This window comes from Lepidochelys olivacea (genome assembly GCF_965140295.1).
Source record: "Lepidochelys olivacea isolate rLepOli2 genome assembly, chromosome: 9".
Classification (NCBI taxonomy): Eukaryota; Metazoa; Chordata; order Testudines; family Cheloniidae; genus Lepidochelys; species Lepidochelys olivacea.
This window is the reverse complement of record NC_140419.1, coordinates 49,402,637-49,426,596: the sequence shown is the minus strand read 5'-3', so window position 1 is coordinate 49,426,596 and position 23,960 is coordinate 49,402,637. Positions and strand designations below refer to the sequence as shown.

Genomic DNA, 23,960 nt, shown 5'->3' with positions numbered 1-23,960 from the left:
TTTGGGATAACAAGATTGGTGCATATCATTTTCTATTAATAAATGATAGACTTCATATGAGCTTGTGTTGTGCAGGAGGGTGCTGGGCAGTACAAGATGCACATTTCCGGGGGAAAGTCTGAGGTTGGGAGTTTCTTGGTGTTGCCCGCAGTGTAATTCATGAGTGGCTGGCTATAGCACTCACACTATAGCTGGGAGTGATTTACATGCTGGAGGCTGTGTGAGAGCACACCAGGAGGGTTGCTCTCACAGAGAAGCATGTAAAAGGCACCCCAGGTTGGGAAATTGAGGGGACACAGCTGTCTATCAGTCCAGATTGTACCCTGGGTAACGTCACAAAGATGACTTACATTGACCTAACTTTGTAGTGTAGACAAGGCCTAAGTAAGGATTTAGTAGGCTAACTTAGGCTCCCATTTCTTAGGAATCTCAGCCCTATGTTTTAAAAATATTTAAATTTTGGACCAAGTTAATTAAGATCTAATAGGTAAAAAACTGTTTGGTTTACAACATACAATCTTTACATTACTACATCTTCTCTCAAGGCTAAACATTATCATTTCAGTTAGTGTCCCACCACACCAGTCCCCTGAGCATTTTTCATCTTTGTAGCCTTAACGAATAATTAACCAGATTAATTTCTGTAACTACTCCGAAGTCAACAATTTTACATCAGGGATGGATTTGGCTCTACATTCTGAATGTGGTATAACCAGGGCCTTATGAAAGACAACAATTTAGTAAACACCTGTATGCTCACTATGTTTTCTCTTCCCCTGCTGCTCACCTGGAGAATTCTCTGCAAGATTGAGGGAAGGGCAATAAATGCAGCCATGTTGTTTAGCACTTGCATTGTCAAACTCTTCAGAGCTGAAATAATAAATATGTAAAAATCATGCACAGCTAGTCAGAACTGGAGGTTTATAAAAACAACAACATGTTAGACTAAACATCCTTGTGAATTCTTATACTCCTTTGTTTTCAAAACCATGATTAACATTTACAATAAAAATAGTTATAATGACCAGAGAATTACACAAAAAAATTATAATTCTTTATATTTAAAAATAAATGTAATTTTCAGGTATGTTTTTGGGACTCTCACACTACTATGATTCTCCCCCCAACATACACACACAAATTGCCACATAGTCTGGGACCTTCCTGAATTTATTTATTTTTCTAATCTGGTTATTTACTGCAGTTCAAATTTCCCTATTGCCATCAAGTATAAACCTGCAAAACTCATTCACATGAATAGTCTTACTGACTTCAACATTTTCCACTGGTGGCCAACAATTCTGTTATCTGTGTGCCCAGGATGAAAAAGTCAGGATCTGCAGGAGCTCAGCATCTCTGAACAAAATACAGGCCTTAGATGACTCTGGTTATCACACAAAGTGCCTCCTATGTGATGATTTTATAACTTATTCTCAAATAAACCATGCTCAGTTTGGTTTCCCTTCACATTATGAAGGGCCCTGACCAAGAATAAGGAAGCTCTGGAGGCAGTGTGACAGGACATGGATACCCTTATAGCTGCATAGCAGTGACGCCTAAGGGTCAAACATATGACAAAAAACTCAGGTGCTCACAATGCTTCAGGCCTGTTCCCTCTGTCAGCACAAAGGAAGGAGATGCCACCTGTAATTGCCATGGCATGGAAGAGTCTCCAGCAGCTCTCTGCCCCAGGGCTCACATGGGGACTGGTGGGGCAGTGGCTGGTGTATGGTCCTATGGGGGTCAATGCCAGCCAACTCGTGCTAGAGCAGCCCCCAGGCTGCTGTAACCTGCACCAGTGCTGGGGCACAGAATCAAGGACCTGATTGTTTCCTCACCTTCTTCTCTTTCCACTCTCCTGCACTGCCCTGGGAGCTGGGTGTGGGAAGGGAGCCATCCTGTACTAGACTTTCATCTAGGTGTAGGGCAGGCAGAATCAGCTTGAGTATATCTAGGGAGCAGGCGCAGACCCACAGATCTTGCTGATGAAAATATCTGATTAAGAGGGTACAGACACGTGCACACCCTGATGTGGAGCGCCCGCAGGAACGCTACTTGAAGAACTACTCTCTTCTCCCTCAACTGGAATTCAGCAGGTGGCCAGTGGGGGAGCTGCTGAAACAGAGAAGAGGCTGCTGCCGCTGCTCAGAACATTCATGTCATATCGAAGCAGGTCCTATGGCTGTAGGGGGAACCATATGGAGCAACTGGGCAGGTGGTGTCAACTCCCCCACCACCCTCGCAGTAATGGCCAGATTCAAACACTTCTGTTTAAAAATCATTGGGTGACATTCAAGAAATATCTTTAATTCACAATGAAGAGTTGCCTTTAATAATTCAAAGCCATGAGGACCACAGTGTTTTCTGTGCCATGGGCTGGACACCCCTCCTGTAAAAGTTGTGCCTGTCATAATCCATTTCAGCATATGTTCCAGGCCCCTGTTCACTGGATTCTCAGGGGCAATAGCTATACAACTCTTTAGTCCTGGGATGGCCTTTTTATCATGTGTATACAGTTCTCAGCAGAATGGGTCCTAGCTTCCTGATGGGACAACTAGGCAGTATGGCAATATAAAAATTAAATAGCAACCCACTTTAAGAATGGACTAAAACTGGTTATAATTCAGGATGCAAGTGTGAAAAGGGAGGGCAATAGTTCCTTTACACTTTTTCCTCTAAAAGGGTTGAGTGTTTCCTTCCTTTTTAGGCGCATTAACCCTGAGAACCACCTTCAATTTCCAGAATTTTTAATTTTAATAATGAGCTTGTTTAAATGGATGTTAGACTCAATAGCTCCTCTTTGCCAGAATGCGATGGCACGCCCTATCTTTGGCCATGGCTCTGATGACAGATGATCCTTGCTCTCCAGAGATCACTGTGGATTAAAAACCACAGGTTCTTAGTCTCAGTCAATGCACGGTCACCCTCCACTGATGAACCAGCAAAACCCTATCCACTCATTGCACAAAGAGATAGTGACCTGCTGTTAGAGGAAACAGTCATTGGATTGCACTAGGACTGCAGTATTTACTGCACCAATGGGTTGTGAAGACTGATGGGGAAAAGGAAGGAGAAAATGGAGGCAAGGAAGAACTATCAGATGATCCCAGAGGTCCATGACTTTCCCAAAAGCCTCAGTACAGAGTTAACACAGGGAGCTGCTATTGCATGCACAGAGTCAAGAAACCGGAGCTGTGATGCAGTTACCAAACCTAACCACGGAAGCTGTGCAGGTAATAAGAATTTTGACTCATGCGCTCCCTTTATAGTCATGGATGGTTGGAGTCAGCCCAGCGGTTTGTTCCAGACTAGTGGACTGAATGTGTATGAGGCAGATAGGAGGGAGGCAGTATGGTCTAGCAGGTGAGGACTGGACTCTAGCAGAAGGAGACCTAGATTCTAGTCTTAGTTTAGCCGCTAACCTAATCTGACTCTGGACAAATCACTTCCCCTCTCTGTGGCTCTGTTCCCCTCCCATCTTTGTCTGTTTATCTATTTAGACTGTCAGCTTTTCAGGGCAGTGATTGTTTATACAACACCCAGCACAAAGGAGCATCACGATGCTAGCATCATAGAAATAAGACGATAGCATGAGAAAATTCTTAAGTGTGCGAAGGCAATAGTGTATTATCTATCTACGGAAAGGGGATGGAGGCAGACAGAATAGGGTTAATTTTTAAGGCAACAAATGGAAATGTTTAATTTGATTTATTCTTCTTCTTCTGGCATTGGGCAGAAGAAATACCTACGGTATCAACTGTTAACACACAAATGACAAACACCCAGTTACAAATAATGGGCATGCTCTTCCTTGCTTGTGTTTTTGTGTCAGATTTGCTGTGTGTGGCATCTAACTGTTGCACAACCAAGTTTTCTGTATAAATTCACTTCAATATATCTGAAAGTACCTACAGGAACTCCTAGTTAATGCGCATCACTTGCATGCACACAGAATAACTATGGTGGATCAGTATCCAGAGAATGAATTGGAAAGACCCCAAATCTACCCCCAATGGAAAGCCTAAGAAACGTACAGGACCTGAAGCAAAACTGACCTATATTGGTCCAAAGAAAATAGTTGCAGAGTCATTTAAAGCAATAGGTTCTTAACTCAGATGCCTCAGCTAATTGCAACTTCCACTGAGTCAATGAGGAGGCAAGTAGTCTAAGTAGCCAGGACCAGATGATTTAGGACTTTACAGGTCAAATAAATAACTTACATTGTACTTGAAAGGCAATTAGGGACCAGGGCAGACAGTAACACAGGTGTAATGTGCTCCTGGTAAAAAGTGTTACTTCACAGCTGGAATAGAGTAACTGCATTTTTCACACAGGCGTACACCCTAGCTTTGTTTTGGAATTGTACACTAGTTCAGTCACAATGCTTAGTTCCTCACGTTTGGTCAGGAGAAAAGGAGAAAAAAGACCGAGGTCACATTTTCAGTGGTATCTGGCACCATAAGGTGCCAACAAACTTACGTTCAGAATACTGACACAACACTGTTGAACTGGATAGCTTCTGTGGTGACATCATAGCCTCCAGGAGGGGAAACCAGAGTGCCTAGAATAATTAAGTGCACAATAAATCCTACAATTCTGGCAAAAATAAGTGATTACTGGGGCTATCAAGCAATTAAAGAAAGTAATCACGATTAATGGCATTGTTAAACAGAATACCGTTTATTTTAAATATTTGTGGATGTTTACTATATTTTCAAATATATTAATTTCAATTACAACACAGAATACAAAGTGTACAGTGCTCACTTTATATTTCTGATTACAAATTTGCACTGTAAAAAAAAATTGTATTTTTCAATTCACCTCATATAAGTACTGTAGTGCAATCTCTTTATCATGAAAGTTGAACTTACAAATATAGAATTATATACAAAAAACTGCATTCAAAAAAAAAATGTAAATCTTTAGAGCCTGTAAGTCCACTCAGTCCTACTTCTTGGTCAGCCAATCACTCAGACAAACAAGGCTGGTTACAATTTGCAGGAGATAATGCTGCCCACTTCTTGTTTACAATGTCACCTGAAACTGAGAACAAGTGTTCGCATGGCACTTTTGTAGCCGGCATTGCAAGATATTTATGTGCCAGGTGAGCTAAAAATTCATATGTCCCTTCATGCTTCAACCATCATTCCAGAGGACATGCTTCCATGCTGATGATGGGTTCTGCTTGATAAAGATCCAAAGCAGTGCGGACAGATGCATGTTCATTTTCATCACCTGAATCCGATGCCGCCAGCAGAAGATTCATTTTCTTTTTTGGTGGTTTGGGTTCCATAGTTTCCACATCAGAGTGTTGCTCTTTTAAGACGTCTAAAAGCATGCTCCATATCTCGTCCTTCTCAGATTTTGGATGGAACTTCAGATTCTTAAACCTTGGGTCAACTGCTGTAGCTATTTTTAGAAATCTCACATCGATACCTTCTTTACATTTTGTCAAATCTGCTGTGGAAGAGTTCTTAAAACGAACATGTGCTAGGTCATTATCTGAGACTGCTATAACATGAAATATATGCAGAATGTAGATAAAATAGAGCAGGAGACATACAATTCTCCCCACAAGGAGTATAGTCACAAATTTAATTGACGCATTTTTTTTTTAAACAAGCATCAGCAGCAGGGAAGCATGTCCTCTGGAATGGTGGCCAAAGCATGGAAGGGGCATACGAACATTTAGCATATCTGGCATGTAAATGCCTTGCAACACCAGTTACAAAAGTGCCATGCGAATGCCTCTTCTCACTTTTAGGTGACATTGTAAATAAGAAGCAGGCGGCAGCATCTCCCGTCAATGTAAACAAACTTGCTTGTCTTAGCAATTGGCAGAATAAAAAGTAGGACTGAGTGGACTTGTAGGCTCTAAAGTTTTACACTGTTGTGTTTTTGAGTCCAGTTATGAAACCAAAATAAATAAATAAATCTGCATTTGTAAGTTACATTTTCACGATAAAGAAAAAAGGTATAAAAGGTATATAAAATGGTGTTTTTAATTTATACTGGGGGGGGAGGGGTCGCACTCAGAGGCTTGCTATGTGAAAGAGATCACCAGTACAAAAGTTTGAGAACCACTGAGTAAGAGAATTTAAGAGCCAGTATTGCTCAACTCTCACTTGCTCCAAATGTTAGGCATATAGCAACACAAGCATTGCATCTGCAGTTACTACATGATAGATGTTCTCTAACACATGGCAGTGTACAATAATACACAACATGTATCTTTTCTCGGATGTTTATTACAGAGTACAACTTTAGGCATTTAATTAAGTAACTAATCCTCACTCTTATTCATTTGACACAATATGCCTGGAAGCTTTAGTAATTTTGTGCAATGCCCAAGAAATTGCCACTTGAGCAAACAAGTGGAAGTTTCAGCTATTTGGCAGGATGACTAATGCATACAGTGGTGACTACTAAAGGCAGCATTTGCCAGCAGTTACCACAGTCTTTCTCCAGACTTCAGAGAGATATGTAGTGACTGAATAGTGGCAGTGGGCAAATGCTGACTCTTAAATGGACTCTACTGTAGACAGAATGGCCAGTTCACCCCTGCACTGAAGTGCAGTCTCCTCTGAGGTGACACATGATAGCTGTTTAGCACCCAGAGCACCACCATAACACTAAGACAAGAAAGAAAGAAAATACTATATCAAATTAACACTACTGGGGGAATTTATGTAGGCAGAAAGTAATTACATGCTTTCTAAGTGGAATTTGTCCAGGTCACATAAAATATATAGTTCTGTTGGAACTTTCCTGAACTGCCAGAAAAGCACCAGTCTTCAATGAGCTCCCTGCAGAATTCCTTGCTGCCCCCACTATAGACACAAGAATTTTTTGGGAGCCCCTTACTCAGTTTCCTACTTTAAAAAAAAAAGCTAGGCTTGTGTGTCTACCAAGGAAGAGGAATAACAGTCAAGCTCTTAGAGAACATTTTTTCATCCACAGATGTCAATGGCAAACAAGTATCATCCCAATATTACAGATGGGGAAACGGAGGCTCAGGGAGATTAAGGGATTTGCTAAAAGTCAAAAGTCACAGAGTAAGTTAGTGGCACAGTTGGGAAAAGATCACAGGGCTCTTGATTCCCACCCCAATGCATTATCCACTGAACCACTCTGCCTCTGCAGAACCGGAGTTTTTGAGTTTAGACACAAAAAGTTATTTACCTTGTAACTGGTGTTCTTTGAGATGTGTGGTCCCTAAGTGTGGGACTCCACTGTGGGATGCGCGTGCTCCATAAGCCCGAGAGTGGAGAATTTTTGCAAGCAGTGTCCACTGGTCTGTGCCTGTGTCCCTATTCTCCTTGTGCTCTGCAGAGAAGGCATAAGGGGCAGGGCAGACTGCCTGCCTGTTCAGTTCCTTCTCTACTGCAAATCTTGGCCAAAATCCAAAGCAGAGGGAAAGGAAGGCAGGTAGTGGAATACAGATAAGGACCACACATGTTGAAGAAGAAATGGTTACTCACCCCGTGCAGTAACTATGGTTCTTCGAGATGTGTTCCCCCATGGGTGCTTCACTCTAGATGGGCCTGCACCCCCTGTGCCTTTGATCGGAGATTTCTCATAGCAGCATCTGGCCCGTGCATGGGTGTTACTCAGTCTCATGCACTGTGCCATTGTTATACAGCATTGCACGGACGAACCGCCCTCAGTTCCTTCTCTCTCATGAAACCCTATAGCAGAGAGCTCTGAAGCAGAAGGCAAGGAGGGTGGGTAATAGAGCACCAATGGGCACATACATCTTGAAGAACCATGTGTCCTTTTCCAGGGATGGTATTGTTGATGCCAATGTAACCATACAGAATTTTAGTTTGTAAATAAAAAAGTTGAGTGGTTGCGGGTTGAAAATGGGTCTTCATCCTCCTTACTTTTTGGGAACTAGGAAATATTTTCAATAGAAATCTTTTCCCTGATGTTGAAGAGGTACCCACTCTGTTGCTCCCCACTGAATGAGAAATTTTTCCTCCTGGAGAAGGATCTCTTCAAGAGAGTGGTCCCTGGAAAGTGACAGGGAAGAGAAACTTAATGTTATAGCCCGAATGGATGATATCCAGCCCCCATTTGTCTGTTGTTGTGGGGAAAAGAGTGCTAGCTGGCTGCCAAAGGAGATCTGGGGATTGGGTAGGGGTGGCCTCAACAGTGGTTTTCAACCCCAAACCTATCTTTCGGCTGGGAGGTGAGATTGGGTCGATGTGGAAGGAGCTCGGTATGGTGGCTTTTGCACCCTCTGCTCTGTCTTTTGTAAGGTGATTCCTGCGCTGATGGTAAAATGGTTGAGGCATAGGCCTCAATTTGTATGGTCACTTAAGGTATTTCCTCTTCATACCTGGTGTATATATACACCAAGAGAGCAGAGGGGAGCCCTGGAATCCTTTAGTGAGTGCAAAGACTCATCTGTCTTTTCATTGAAAAAGGTTGATCTTGAAATGCAAGTACTCTACGGTGTTCTTGAGCTCTCTGGGAAAACCTGAAAAAAGTGTAGCCACGATTCCTGGTGCATCACAATGGCAGTTGCCATTGATTTTGATGCGGCATCAGCGGCATCAATTTCAGATTGCAATGAAGTTCTGGTCACCAGCTTGCCTGCATCAACAAGGGCCTAAAAGTAAGCGCTATCCTGCTAGAACAACTTGTCCTTAAAATCCAGGAACTCTGAATAATTCAGAAAATTTTAGTTGGCAAATCTGATAGATATTCTAAACTGGAAGCTAGCAAATGTAAAGACCTTCCTCCCCAAAAGGTCCGGGCATTTGGCCTGCTTATAGGTGGGTGTTGCTGTCTAGATCTCTCTGTGGCAACCTGAACAAGAAGTAAATCAAAACTCCACTTCCTTAGCCAGGGCAAAGCATTGCTTCTCTGCCCTCTTGGGGGTACTGTGCATGTTGCCAACGTGCACTCCAGCTAGATTCTGTGGGTTGCAGCTTACACTGTGAGTCCTGGACCTTCTCTAAGGAGATTTGGAGCTCTACCAACATCAGTGCTTAAATTTGTAATGAAGGAGGTGCTGGGCTCAAGCAAATTTTTTACTTTCATAACTGTCACAGCAAGCCCAGGGGTGCGGGCTCTATGAACTGCCAAGCCTAGAGGTGTAGGTGCTCAGCCCTGGCAAGCCCCTGCACAAATTAAGCACTGACCTCCACCCTTTGTGGCAACTACTGGAATCGCTTGTGGTCATTCAGAAGGGAATGAGAAATTGGAGTGACTGATACTTCAGGAGATGAAGATACCCTTGGTACTGGTGGAACCATCTCATAGTCTTCCCCTTCTATAGGATCAGGAGGAAGTTGTAGTTGCACTCTTGAATAGAAGAAACATGGTATGACTCCCTGCTAGATTGCACAGACCTTGGGTATTGTGCATATGGTCCCTGGCTCCAACAGAGCCAGTGGGAAGGGTTGAAGGTGGGTTGTGGAGGTCGCCAAGGCCTGGGGTACCCTGGTCATGAGGGGGGTGTCCTGGTTTGGATAAGGCAGGCTGGTTCCAGGAAGCTCTTCATCTTCTGTCTGGATTTATCTCCCTTGGTGGAGACAATGATGGTTTCTCCAGTATATCTGATTCCCCCAACAAGAAGGTCCAATCCAGCTTGATCAGCGGTGCCATTATGGGACCTACCGCTAGTTTTGAGAGCCCTAATAAGCCATCCCTTCAAGCCACCAACTTCAATATCAACCTTTTATCTATTGAGACTTTTTTCTTAGTAGCTGTCATGACCACCAAGCAAGCATTTGAGTTGACAGCCTTTTTCATAGAGGAACCTTACTGCATGTTCCACAAAGACAAGGTGGTGCTCAGGGCACCAGAATCCTCTTTTCCTAAAGTAAATCCCTCCTTCCACACTTCCAAAGAGGTGATGTGCTTCCTTTGTTCAGTCCAAAACCACAACATCCAACTGATAAGTTGTGTCAAAAAGCAACAAGAAACTATCTCAAGCGTACAGAATTCACAAGAAGATTGGGCTTCTTATTAGTGTCCTTTCATCTGAGATGCCAGGAACTCAGATTCCAAGCCCCGCGTCACTAGGTGGATTAGACTCTGTATCACAGAGGCCTACAAACGATCAGATGCTCCTATCCCAGAATCTGTTGTCCCTTTGTTGGGGGGACATTTGTGAGGATGAAGAGAGAAAGGAGAGTCTCTATCTGAAGGCCGATCTGTATTCTCTCCTGAGGGCACAGAGGAGAATGGAGAGACTGTTTGGATTTTGCTGCATTGTCACCTACCACCTTTTGCAGCTTTTCTCCAAAAATGAAGAAGCCTGTAAACTCAGCCAAGCATAGGACCTGCTTAGAGTGAGTATCCGCCTTCAGAGTCAGAGTCATAGGTGGCACCTGGCCACTGAGCTGGAAGCTATGGCTCAGCCTGAGAAAATCATTGTATCCGTTGAGACACCATTTCTTAAAGCACAGCTAAAGTCAGGGTGAACTCTGTAATTAATGGCTTTGAGATCTTCCAGACAGGAGAGAGATGCTCCTGCAAAGCAGGTGGCTGCCAGGGACACTTGGAGGGTGGCAGAGGCGGCTACAAAGCTTTTTTGGGGAGTGGCTTCCATCCTTCTATCTGTGGGTTCCTTAGGACAGAGCTCCCCTGCTGCCCCCAAGGGAACAGCCATATCCCTGGTAAGAGATAGAATCACAGAACTGGAAGGTTCCTCAAGAGATCATCTAGTCCAGTCCCCTGCATTCAAGGCAGGACTAAGTATTGTCTATACCATCCTTGACAGGCGTTTATCCAAGCTGCTCTTAAAAATCCCCAATGATGGATATTCCACAACCTCCCTAGGCAATTTATTCTAGTGTTTAACCACTCTGACAGTTAGGAAGTTTTTCCTAATGTCCAACCTAAACCTCTCTTGCTGCAATTTAAACCCATTGCTTCTTGTCCCATCCTCAGAGGTTAAGAAAAACAATTTTTCTCCTTCCTCCTTGTAACAACCTTTTATGTACTTGAAAACTTATGTCCCCTCTCAGTCTTCTCAAGACTAAACAAACTCAATTTTTTCAATCATCCCTCATAGGTCATGTTTTCTAAACGTTTAATCATTTTTGTTGTTCTTCTCTGGACTTTCTCCAATTTGTCCACATCTTTCCTGAAATGTGGCACCCAGAACTAGACATACTACTCCAGCTGAGGCCCAATCAGTGCAGAGTGGAGCGGAAGAATTACTCTACGTGTCTTGCCTACAATACTCCTGTTAATGCATCCCAGAATGATGTTGGCTTCCTCCCCCCCATAGCGTTACACTGTTGACTCATATTTAGCATATGACCCTCAGATCCCTTTCCACAGTACTCCTTCCTAGGCAGTCACTTCCTATTTTGTATGTGTGGAACTGATTGTTCCTTCCTACTTTGCATTTGTCGTTATTGAATTTCATCCTATTTACTTCAGAGACCATTTCTCCAATTTGTTCATATCATTTTGAATTTTAATCCTATCCTCCAAAGCACTTGCAACCTCTCCCAGCTTGGTATTGTCCGCAAATTTTAAAAGTGTACTCTCTATGCCATTATCTAAATCACTGATGAAGATATTGAACAGAACTGTACCCAGAACCAATCCTTGCGGGACCCCACTCATTATGCCCTTCCAGAATGAGTGTGAAGCACTGATAACTACTCTCTGGGAATGATTTTCCAACCAGTTATGCACCCACTTTATAGTAGCTCCATCTAGGTTGTATTTCCCTAGTTTGTTCATGAGAAGGTCATGAGAGACAGTATCAAAAGCCTTACTAAAGTCAAGATATACCACATCTACTGCTTCCCCCCCATCCACAAGGCTTGTTACCCTGTCAAAGAAAGCTATCGGGTTCGTTTGACATGATCTGTTCTTGACAAATCCATGTTGACTGTTATTTATCACCTTATTTTTTCTATGTGTTTGCAAATTGATTGCTTAATTATTTGCTCAATCATCATTCCGGGTACAGAAGTTAAGCTGACTGGTCTGTAATTCCCCGGATTGTCCTTATTTCCCTTTTTATAGATGGGCACTATATTTGCCCTTTTCCAGTCTTTTGGAACGTCTCCCGTCTTCAATGACTTTTCAGAGATAATTGCTAATGGCTCAGATATCTCCTCAGTCAGCTCCTTAAGTATTCTAAGATGCATTTCATCAGGCCCTGGTGATTTGAAGGCATCTAACTTTTCTCAGTAATTTTTGACTTGTTCTTTCCCTATTTTAGACTCTGATCCTGCTTTATTTTCACTGGCATTCACTATGTTAGACGTCCAATCGCCACCCACCTTCTTGGTGAAAACCGAAAGAAAGAAGTCATTAAGCACCTCTGTCATTTCCATATTTTCTGTTATTGTCTTTCCCCCCTCATTGAGTAATGGGGCCTACTCTGTCCTTGGTCTTCCTCTTGCTTCTAATGTATTTGTAGAATGTTTTCTTGCTTCCTTTTAGGTCCCAAGGGAGTTTGATCTTGTTTTGTGCCTTGGCTTTTCTAATTTTGTCCCTACATATTTGTGTTATTTGTTTATATTCATCCTCTGTAATTTGACCAACTTTCCACTTTTTGTAGGACTCTTTTTTGAGTTTTAGATCATTGAAGATCTTCTGGTTAAGCCAGGGTGGTCTCTTGGCTTACTTCCTATCTTTCCTATGCAGTGGGATAGTTTGCTCTTGTGCCTTTAATAATGTCTCTTTGAAAAACTGCCAACTGTCTTCAATTGTTTTAACCCCCTTAGACTTGCTTCCCATGGGATTTTACCGACCAACTCCCTGAGTTTGCTAAAGTCCGCCTTCTTGAAATCCATTGTCTTCATTGTGCTGTTCTCCCTCCTACCATTTCTTAGAACAGAGGTGGGCAAACTACAGCTCGTGGGACCATCCTGCCCAGTCCCTGAACTCCTGGTCCGGGAGGCTCGCCCCCGCCCCTCCCCTGATGTTCCCCCTCCCCTGCAGCCTCAGCTCACTGTGCCGCTGGCACAGTGCTCTGGGCGGCAGGGCTGCAATCTCCTGGGGCAGCGCAGCTGCAGAGCCGTGACCTGGCCCAGTGCTCTGCACGGCGCGGTTGCCTGTCCTGGTGCAGCTGCGCCGCCAGCCACCGGTGCTCCAGGCAGCGTGGTGAGGGGGCAGGGAGCGGGGGAGTTCAGGGGGTGGTCAGGGGTGTGGATAGGGGTCGGGGCAGTCAGAGGGCGGGGAACAGGGTGTTGAATGGGAGCAAGGGTACCGGGGGGGCAGAAGTCAGGAAGGAGAGGAGGGGTTGGATGGGGCGGTGGAGGGCAGTTAAGGGTGGTAGGTCCGGGGGCGGTCAGGGAGAAGGGATGGTTGGATGGGGCAAGGGTCCCGGGGGGGGGGGGCAGTCAGGAAGGAGAGGGGAGGTTGTATGGAGTAGGGGGTCCGGGAGTGGTCAGGGGACAGAGAGCGGGGGGGTGGATAGGGCAGGAGTTCTGGGGGGGGCCGTCAGGGGGTGAGAAGCAGGGGGGAGTCAGATAGGGGGTGGGGGCCGGGCCATGCCTAGATGTTTGGGGAGGCACCGCCTCCCTTAACTGGCCTTCCATACAATTTCAGAAACTTTAAGCGGCCCTCACGCCAAAAAGTTTGCCCGCCCCTGCGTTAGAATCATGAATGCTACCATTTCATGATCGCTTTCACCCAAATTGCCTTCCACTTTCAAATTCTCAACCAGTTCCTCCCTATCTGACAAAATCAAATCTAGAACAGCCTCCTCCCCTAGTAACTTTTTCCACCTTCTGAAATAAAAAACTGTCTCCAATACATTCCAAGAACTTATTGGATAATCTGTGCCCTGCTCTGTTATTTTCCCAACAGATGTCTGAGTAGCTGAAGTCCTCCATCACCACCGAGTCCTGTGCTTTGGATGATTTTGTCAGTTGTTTAAAAAAGCCTCATCAACCTCTTCTTCCGGGTTTGGTGGTCTTTAGTAGACCCCCTACCATGACATCACCCTTGTTTTTTATCCCTTTTATCCTTACCCAGAGACTTTCATCAAGTCTGTCTCTTATTTCTATCTCATCCTCAGTCCAAGTGTATACATTTTTAATATATAAGGCAACACTTCCTTCCTGCGGCAGCGGTTTCTGAGCAATAGAGCCCTTTGGTTCTTGAATATTACAGAACCTGAGGTCCCTCGTTAATATATTTTCCCTTTTTAGGCTTGTTCCATTCACCCCTAATCACTTCCTCAGAGGAGAAGCAAAGGGGAATTGCTGCCTGAGCGGAAAAAATTTACTGAGGCTTAATTCAGGTTTCAGAGCCAGACAGCTCACCTTCCTCAGTGGAGGAGGAGGAGGAAGAGGGGTCTGAGGAGTTTTATCTCCTGTATTTTTTGGTACTTTTTCTTTCCCCTTTTAGCCTTTTTTAGTTTTTAACTTGTTTTGTGCCCTTTAGGAGCCTTGATGCAGCTTTGGTAAGCCCTCTTGTGACTAGCCTTGCTTTGGATCTGCAGTTGTTTCGACAAGTCTCTCAGAATGCTCCCCACTGGGTCCCATTCAAGGGGAAGGGGGGAAACTCATGGTCAGAGCCCTCCTGGTTGGCTTGGGGGGGGGGGGGGGCTGGTGAGAAGCCCTGTCTCTCTTCCCAGGGTGCGCAGGACCCACTTTAAAACTTGGAGGGGGACGACTTGTGGCCACACAAGCCTGTTCTGCAGCGGTCCCCTAGGACTTTACCCCTCAGTTGAGTGGTCAGGGTCCTTCACCCTTTTGGAGCCTCTCCCTGCTCTACACTGGAGTTCTCAGTCCAGGTTTCCCCCGTCGTCGGAGTCACAGCAGCTCTGGTAGGTAATGGACTCCTCCTGCTGGTCAGACTCATAGCCCTGGGACCTAACAGAGCTAGGGACAGAAGACTGGATGAAGGCTGGGCACAACTCAGCACCTTCCAAGTCTAGGAAAGCAGTCTCAAATACAGAGCACCGCTTGTATTTGACCTGATACTTTCTTGGCTGTTCTACCATGCCCGTATGGGGGAGTGGAGCCGGCAGGGACATGCTGCAGTGGAGGCTCAGGAAGGGTTAAAACCCCGAAGGGTTAACCAATCCCAGGAGGAGGAATACTGAGGAGGGAGAACACTGCTCCCTGTGCCCAAAAAACTGGGCCGAAAAGTTAAAATAGGAAGAGGAAGGGCAGGAGAAAAAAGCCTCCACTGTCTGGCAGCAAGCAGGAGTGGTCAGACTATGTGGTGCCAAAACACTGATCTGCAGCTGTGAGCTGCAGAGAGAGGAGAGCAGCCCATATCTCCAGGACTGTGGGAGACATTGGGCTGGAGAAAGGTAGGAAGTGCTATAGTGATATATACAGTCTAGATTCCCGGTTTAGAAGCCAAATCATCACTTAAACATTATTTGTTGATTATCACAGCAAGACTTTTAAAGCACAGACCTCTTTTAATTCCTCTGTTATAAAGGGGGCTTCTTAGGTACTCCACCTCCCTTTACATATCAGGCCTTACCATTACTCCAATAGTTACCCTGAGATATGCTCTACAGCAAAGATGCCTATGTGTCAGGACCTAGCCTTTTCTACTTTCTCAAAGGGTGTGTTCTCAGCAGAATATTACATCCCATTTCACCACAGACACTCTCCTATATACATGGAAAATCATCAGGCTCCAGGGATATGGCTCTGAAGATTTCTCATGAATACCACTCTCTGATCACAGAATCACAAGAGCAACAGCCCCACTTCCTTGTAGGAGGTAAGCCAAAGGCCTTTTGAATTCCAGTTTCTGGATAACTTGCAGTACACACAATGGCCCAGCTTTGCAGAACCATGGTTCCACCTACATGTAAGTTGAGATTTGTGCATATAGGTGCCACAAAACATGCCCAAATCGTGACTTGCAGGTATGCCCTGGGCACTGAGCATGGACAAATCAGGAACATACAAAAGTAGGTGCATGGATGTGAAGCAAATCTGCATAATTATAGGAATCTACCAAATCACAGGTCCAACTGAACAAAAGACCAACTTAATGGATACTGAAAATGGAACTCTTCCTTCCACATTTGCACAGTACTACATGCCCTAGTAATAGTGCCTTTTATCCCCTTACCTCTCGCTGCTGCTGGTTTAAACTATGTGAATTCCTCTGGCAAAGTGCAATTGTTTTCACTAAGGTATCTTCAATATCCTTTAATAAGTGGAGTTCTGTTGATTCTAGGTTAATGAAAAACAAAGATTACAACATGGTTCAGATAGTTTACCATGCCATTACTGCTAAATCATTCCAAAAAATAAAACCATGCTGCTCACCTAATAATCTCTTCCCTGTATCACAAACAACTGTTATGAAGACAGGCTCTGACCCTTTTTTTGGATTCAGATCTATAGCAGAATAAACTGTGCTTTGCAAAATGCTTTATGCAACCACATCTGAGTTTTGGCTTAGATATGCCTTGACACTGATTAAAAACATCACATTTTTATTTGATGTTATTGAGTCCTGGAGCTCATGAACAGAGAGCGTAGTAGGAACCACACTATGTTTCCTGCCAATGTAGCAGAGTTGCTTCCTTTGGGTTATTTGCCTAGTTTTCGGTAATGGTAAAAACTAATACAAAGTGCTGTAAGGCTGTAATATTTGTTTGCTGCAGAAGCAACTGGTAAATTTCTTCATTTCATTACTGTATGTTTCCTGACAAAGAGCATGTCCACAGTGAGGTACACAGAGTAGCAGGTTTCAAAAAACAGGAACTGCTACATCAGACCACTGATCAACCCAGTCTAGTTGTGGCCTACTTCCAAGAGTGGCCAATACCAATTACTTCAGGGAAAAAAAATGTTAAAAACCTCACCCTGGACAATCATTACACAACCTGTTCAAAAGGGAAGCTTCTTTCTATACCCTGACAAGTTAATGGTTGGCTTATTCCTGAAACAGGAGAGAGGTAATATCATATTTGTCCTATCTAATATAACTACAGATGATGTCATCCATATACATGTCTGATGGCTTTTTACTCTTAGTAAGCTCTTGGCCTGAACTATATCGTGTGGCAATGAACTGTACAGGCTAATTCTGCTTTGTGTAAAAAGACTAAATTTAAAAGGAAACCAGTATGTGCAAAATGCTGAATGTATTTGCTAGCTTCTTCACCATGCACACTGCTAAGTGCAAATGCATCAAACCACTAAGTTGTGACATGACTGTAGTTTCTCATAAAAGTTTTACTTTGGATTCCAGCATCAGCCATATTCTCTCTAGAGAGGAACGCATTTAGCTCCTCACGACCGCTTTATTAGGGATTGAGGGACTTTTTGGTAGTCCATAACTCCAAGATATATAATGTAGTCTTTTTCTCATTGTTTCTTCAACCAAGAAGACTCTCAATCTGTAAGATGAAAGGATCACTATGTGGAAGATTTCTCTGTCCCTGGAATCCTGAAATGGGATCAGTTACTGCCAGATGTCTCTCATTTTCAAGGACAAAAGTCATTAGCTGTTAGATCTTCCTGTTGTGAAATTAGAATCATGAGATAAATTTCTGGCAGATCACCACAGTGCCAATCATGACCACAAGGGATCACAGAGCAGCAACTGAACTGTGACAATCCATTGAGGCTCTTGTGAGTTAAAAATCTGAGAATCGCTGGATGATGAAAGTTCACTTGAATTGCTATGATAGCTAAGTTAGCATTTTAAATTCTAGCACTTCTATTTCAGAGAACATACATCTCATGGGAAAACTGAAGGTAAAATAGTTTTTAATTAAAATCAAAACCAACAGCTTACCTTCAATTTCACATGTAAGCATCAGCAACTTGCTTCGTAATTGCTAAAACAAATCAAAATATATCTTAGACCATTAAAGTCACAGGGTTTATACAAAGGGCACTTTGTTACCTCAGCACGACTACTGCAGTGCATAGACCCTCATATGTGGGGAACAATCTGCAAGTTAAACTTTGACTAAGATAATCAAAATCAAGTCTCAATCTGTTACAAAGACAACATTCAAAATGTAAAGCAAATTTAAACCAATGCAGAGATGTCTGCTGAGTCTGCAGACAGCCTGGAACATAGCTCTGACAAAAGCTAACTGCTGTTGTAATAACTAGACCTACCAATTTACCATAATTGTGAATTCAACTGTCAAAAGTGAGTGAAAGCTCATAAAACGTCACAATAATCTATAATAATAAATGTTGATGGGTAAACGGGCAAAAGGGAGACAAAAAGACTATGTTAGTTCGAACAAAAAGGCCTTCTGCTGTAATTCAGGAATTGTTTTCAGATCATGCCTGGTAAATAAGAGAAGTGTGGGGCCTGAAACCAATGAACACAAACTGGCGTGTCAGAATTAGGCCTAACTGGTGAACAAAATAATAAGGGGATGAGCTATTCCAGCTATCAATCCCTTTTGGGTCCTAAAAAGAGACCACTGGCTGACTGAAAGATGAGAGCAGGAGAAGGTGTGAGCTTCACCATCCTGGGTGCCACCCACAGTGTCTCCTGGGATCCTGGACCTTCTTCATCCTAATTCTGAGAGATGTCCTAACCAGACTGGGCCACAGAGAGGGACTCGGGTGACATCACCATCTCCACCTCTACCCGATCCTGCTAAATCCCAAGCACTGCCTGGAAATGTGAGATTCTGCCTTCCCCCCTTCCCCAATCTGTCATTTTCCTTCCCTACCCTATTTATTTCTATTCTTACACCTCTCTCCTTTTTCTGTATATTTTGCATCCTGTGACCAGAAAAAGACAGCTAAGTGAAATGCCCTAAACAGTCCAAGTTTGCCAGGTCTCAGAGTGGTTGTTCAAATCATATGCTGTGCCTGTATTTCTCCAACAGTGAGGCTGCAAGTTAGAGCTGACACCAGAGATAGACGCTGCATTTGTTAACTTTGCTGTTCTTTTTTTCGCCCTTCTTGTGTGTTTTCTCTTGTTTCATCTTCTAGAAAACAGGACTGGACTTTAACAAACCAAACCAAACAAACAAACAGCTCCAGCCCATCAACTAACTTTTTCTCTTTTCCCCAGAAAGGAGAGTTACCACCTAAAAGACTGTCAAATAAGGAGTTTTTTCCTTCAAGAGGCTCTCTAAAGGGAAAGGGAAGTTGTTAAAATGAAAGCCTCACTTAACTCTTTACATTTCAAATGCTTAAATTGTTTCTCTCTCTTTTCTGTATCTTTAATAAAAGGTTAAAAAGGACACTTAATGTGTTTGCCATGATATTAAGCAGGCTGAGATCTCTGAATATCAAACACTGAACCTTGTTTACAACTGTTTAATGTTGGACAGTTTCAGGGTCCCGTTACCACCTCTGACTCTTTGGGCACTTTATGCCATCTAAATTAATACAATACTGCCCTCATTCATCTCAGCAGAACAACACTGAAAACTAATAATGACCTTTTAGTGTCAACACAACCTATTTCGCTGCTGATCATTTCAGCAGAAGCGTTCAGCTTTGGAATACAGGACATCAGTTTACCATACCTCAAGCATTACTAGGAAAGCACCATGAATGTCTCCTTTCTTCTCCAGCAGGTAGGAGGAAGCTTCATGGAGCAGGTGTTTCTGGGTAATCTGGGCAAAAAATAGTCTATTTTAAAGAATCTGCTGTTTCTGTTGTTAGATGGAATGGAGTGATTGCATTGGTCAGAGTGGACTTCACATTTCCTGTGCATCCATGTGCTCATGATCCTGGATATTCCCCATCTGAGGCACACAGACATTTTCACGTGGGATGGAGTGTCTTCATTCCTAATCTCACACTATAACTATTAAAAAGGGAATTCCAAGCTTAAATAGAAACGAACAAAAATCAAAATCAAGGAAAGATTATGAGCCATAATAATCAAATACAGGAGAATAAGAATCTCTATAAGCTGTAAAGTACTGGAAGTGCTGCCTACAGAAGTACCAGTCTCTTATGGTTTCAAGCACCTTCCAACACTTTTACCGGCCACAACAATAGAGAGCTCTATTCCCTAGTTACATGTAAAAGAAAAACACCACATACTGCCATTAGAATGTGAATGTTTGTATGTTTACATATGAAACAGACTGTAATCTGATTGAATTGGCTTGAAAGACATTCCCTAAAACAAACACTTTACACAGGATCTAACCCAGGGGTGGGCAAACTACGGCTTGCACCAGGCGGCTCAGCCATGCTCCGGTGCCTGCGGATGGGGTAGGGTGCAGACGCTGCCTGGTTGCGCCTCCACATAGGAGCCGGAGAAGGGACATGCCACTGCTTCCGGGAGCTGCTTGAGGTAAGCATCGCTCGGAGCCTGCACCCACTGAGCCTCTCCCCACACCCCAACCCTCTGCCCCAGCCCTGATTCCCTTCCCACTCTCCAAACCCCTTGATCCCAGCCAAGAGCAACTTCCTGCACCCCAAACCTCTCATCCGGAACCCCACCCCAGAGTCTGCACCCCTTCCTGCAACCCTGCCCCAGGGCTGATCCCCCTCCCGCCCTCCAAGCCCCTTGGTCCCAGCCCAGAGCACACTCCTACACCCCAAACTCCTCCTCCCCAGCTCCACCCCAGAGCCCGCACCCCAACCCCAATTTTGTGAGCATGCATGGCCCGCCATACAATTTCTATTCCCCAATGTGGCCCTCGGGCCAAAACGTTTGCCCACCCCTGATCTAACCAAATGACAGAAGAAAAGATTCCATTCTGAAGACTTAGATCCTCTCCTCAATGAGCTGAGAACTGAATCTGGAAATTAGTAAGTTACGTTTTAAAAAGAGCAGCAGCTAAACTGCTCTCTGGCACCACACAGGCATCATTATGAATAGGATCAAAGCATGTTAGAATCAGATTTTACAGCATTTCCCAATTCTTCTTTATTTCTTAACCATGTGAGAATAACAATTAAGAACTGGGCTAATATAATTGTGACCTAGACTGGAGCATAGCTCTGATTGTCCTGTCTATGCTGACTGCCTAAACCATGACAGAAACTCATTTGATAGGAACTGCATTTAACTAAGTTTAAACACCTTTACTAAAATCTGACTGAATGTGGATGAGCACTCACTGTGTACCAGCCTTACCTGAATGGTCTCTTCCAGTCTGTAGAACTCCAGAACCTGCAGTGTCTCTAAAACATGGTCAGGATTGTAGTGACACAACAACTCAATGAACTGTTCAGTGACACAGGGAGATATCTGTAGCATGTCCTGATTGATACCTTCCCTGGAACACAGACAGGAATTTTAATTGCTATTGTATCTCATTCAAGCAGTAGACATGTTAGATGAAAGTAAAAGGCTGCATGCAGCAGACAAAACACAGGTTACAAACCCAGAACTAAACCTGAAGAACGCCTGCCCTCTATAATGGCTCCCTTACAGAACAATGTCAAATTCAAGAGCTCGGTCCTTCCCAAGAAGTTCTGTGGTTTGAGCCCAGGATACCTAAAAGGTCACCTGAAGCTTTAAAGGGAATGGGTATCTCCAGCAACCTTCCCAAAGATCTCTGGGCCAGAGGCTAGCCGCACACACCAAGCCATGATTAGCTGATTAATCTGTTAAGACTGCCAAACCACTATTAACACAGCATGTAAATATAGTCCAGCCCCTCTGCCTCAGCATGGGGTGAGGGGTGGACTAGGTGACATCTCAAGGTCTCTTCCAGCCTTACATGTCTATGATTTTATAATTGTGTCCTAAATTTAGATATAAATTTGTTCATGCTTCTCAGCTCTTTGTTCTGGTAAAAACAACAGGCACAGCAGGTACATCACCCAAACACACACCACAAATGAATGGATTTCATTGCACTTGTTTGCAATGGAAACACTGTCTTTCCTGGGAAGTGACCAGGAAATGGAAATGAAAATGTAATGAAAGCTTTGATAAGAGAACTGTAGAAATATACACTTCTCTCTATTTACCATCACTGCTTATCAGTCATGGACACAAGGGCACTGGATTTTAAATTTCCCACGGCAATTTCTATTAACCCCCACGCCCCTAATTTAAAATAAAACTCTCGCTAAATTAAATGGGCCAGATTAATCTCTGACGTATTTCCCGTAACTTCAGTGTAGTTACATTAGGGGGATGAATCTAGTCTCATGTGCTGCCATAAAAACATTTGTATTTGAGACATTAAACTCATTTGTTCCTCTAGGAATCTCTGTTTTAATAAAACCTCTGCCTGAAAGAGGATATAAACATAATTCATACGGATTGGAGAAAGACAGATGTTTTTGAAGGGGCTTGAATCATGGTTCTTCCATCTGACATGCTACAAAGATTGGACATTTAAAAAAAATGTTTTTTAACAACATGTAGATGTTGATGAATATGATGTAGATATTCTTTGACTGTTCAGCAGCCATGAAATTAAGTTATAACCTTGCAGATCAGGCCTTTTGAAGTAAATAAACCAAATCAATTTACAAACTACTGTGAAAAAAAGTTTTAATATTTCATAAAGTGCAAACAAATTATATTGCTAAAGCTCATTTTGAAGTATATCCCCATTACACACACACACACAAATCCACAGCACTGGCAACACAACATAATCAGTAGAAGCTTGTGTGTTATGAATAATAAACTACTCCAATAATCTAAGGTCTCTTCAGAGAGAATTTCTTAAGAAGAGGACAGGTCAGGGGAATATTGTCAATAAAGAAACTTAATTCTTGGGCTTCCAACTCCTTCGCTCTGTAGTGATAGTTGCAAAACTAAGTTCACTGGACTCATTTAAATTCTATTAAGGATCATTCTTCTGCACCTAGAATCCCACTTATGTTTTCCTTATTGGTCATTTTGGCATGTGCCATCAATCCATTATGCCCATTTAATTCTATTATTTTGGACCTCCAGCAATACTGCTGAAGCCCTGAGAGAATTAAATGGACTTTATTCATATTACAGCCATGTTGTACAAATGTGAACAGTGCAGGAATTCAGGTAGTGCAAAGAGGCAGGGTCTGTGGCCTGACTGTGGTTTGTTGAATGTCAGTCCTATACAGGAAGTAGAGATATTTTGTACAATCAAATTCAAAAGCTGATATTATGCTTTTAAATGACTTCCTGTTGATGGTTTGAACACACAGTGTGATGTATGTGCTTATGATCAGACTAAGAGGGAAGTGGCCACTTCCTAACTATTTCAGGGCTAAATTGGATGAGTTTATTACCTGGAGATTTATGAAACCTATTGCTGTTGACAAGAAAAATATTGAAGTCCAGTGCAATTTCTCCTTTCTTTGGGGCTCATTTATCACAATAATCTGATGGTGATACTGTAGCACAAACACAGGCAAATTCAAAATCCAGATGGCAGTAACACCTGTTCATCAATATGCAAGCCAAACATCTGGAGCACACAGACAGTCATACTGAAAATTTATGAACTGAGAATTATCACTGTACAGGATTGTGTGTTCAGTTCTGGGCATCTCAATAAAGTAACTGACAAATTTGTGGATTCTTAGAGAACAATAGCAGAAGCTTAGACTGCTGGTAATCAGAAGAGAAAAACAGGCAAAGCAAGTTTTCAGAAACGGAATTTTGTCCTTATGCTAATTTCACCCCTTTTCCTATGGAACCACTTTTGTAACTGCACAATACAGTTTAATGCAGGGAGAGACTCCTACCATGGACATCTCAACTGATAATCACTCCCCAACTGGCCCTACCCCTTTAAGAAGCCACACTCAGGCCTTTCTGGGCTAGGCTCACCAGCATGAGGTTAGCATATAGCAATCCAATGTAAAAACCCAGTCACAGAGAGCAGAAGTACCTTTTATGTATGAAGTGTATCTATCTTGACTGGCCCTGTCACTTGCAGACTAGTCTCCTGTGGTTTGCAGAGACTTTAGCTCCTATCTCAAGGAGAATAACTTTGTCCTCAGAAGAGACAGCCTTTTATAGCAGCAGCTACAGTGGAGCTCAGCTAATCAATTTCTTGCCTCTCTTTGGATCTGTATTAGCTCCTTCTCTGCCTTCATGATGCAAGTGTCTGCAAATGTTTGTGTAATGTGAAAAATCACAAAATC

At 43.2% G+C, this 23,960-nt stretch overlaps 1 protein-coding gene across 4 annotated transcripts in view; it reads right to left on the bottom strand.

Annotated features, from left to right (window-relative positions):
• VPS8 (VPS8 subunit of CORVET complex) overlaps positions 1–23,960 on the bottom strand; it is a 223,278-nt gene that overhangs the window by 62,711 nt on the left and 136,607 nt on the right. For 3 of the 4 annotated variants that reach the window (XM_084638357.1, XM_084638359.1, XM_084638360.1), the window contains 6 exons: positions 20,998–21,139; positions 19,427–19,516; positions 17,716–17,758; positions 16,036–16,139; positions 4,480–4,561; positions 788–870 (listed from right to left, as the gene is read on the bottom strand). In XM_084638357.1, coding sequence (XP_084494483.1) covers positions 788–870; positions 4,480–4,561; positions 16,036–16,139; positions 17,716–17,758; positions 19,427–19,516; positions 20,998–21,139 — 544 coding nt within the window. The remainder of the gene's footprint in view (positions 1–787; positions 871–4,479; positions 4,562–16,035; positions 16,140–17,715; positions 17,759–19,426; positions 19,517–20,997; positions 21,140–23,960) is intronic. The other variant, XM_084638358.1, reaches the window with a different exon arrangement.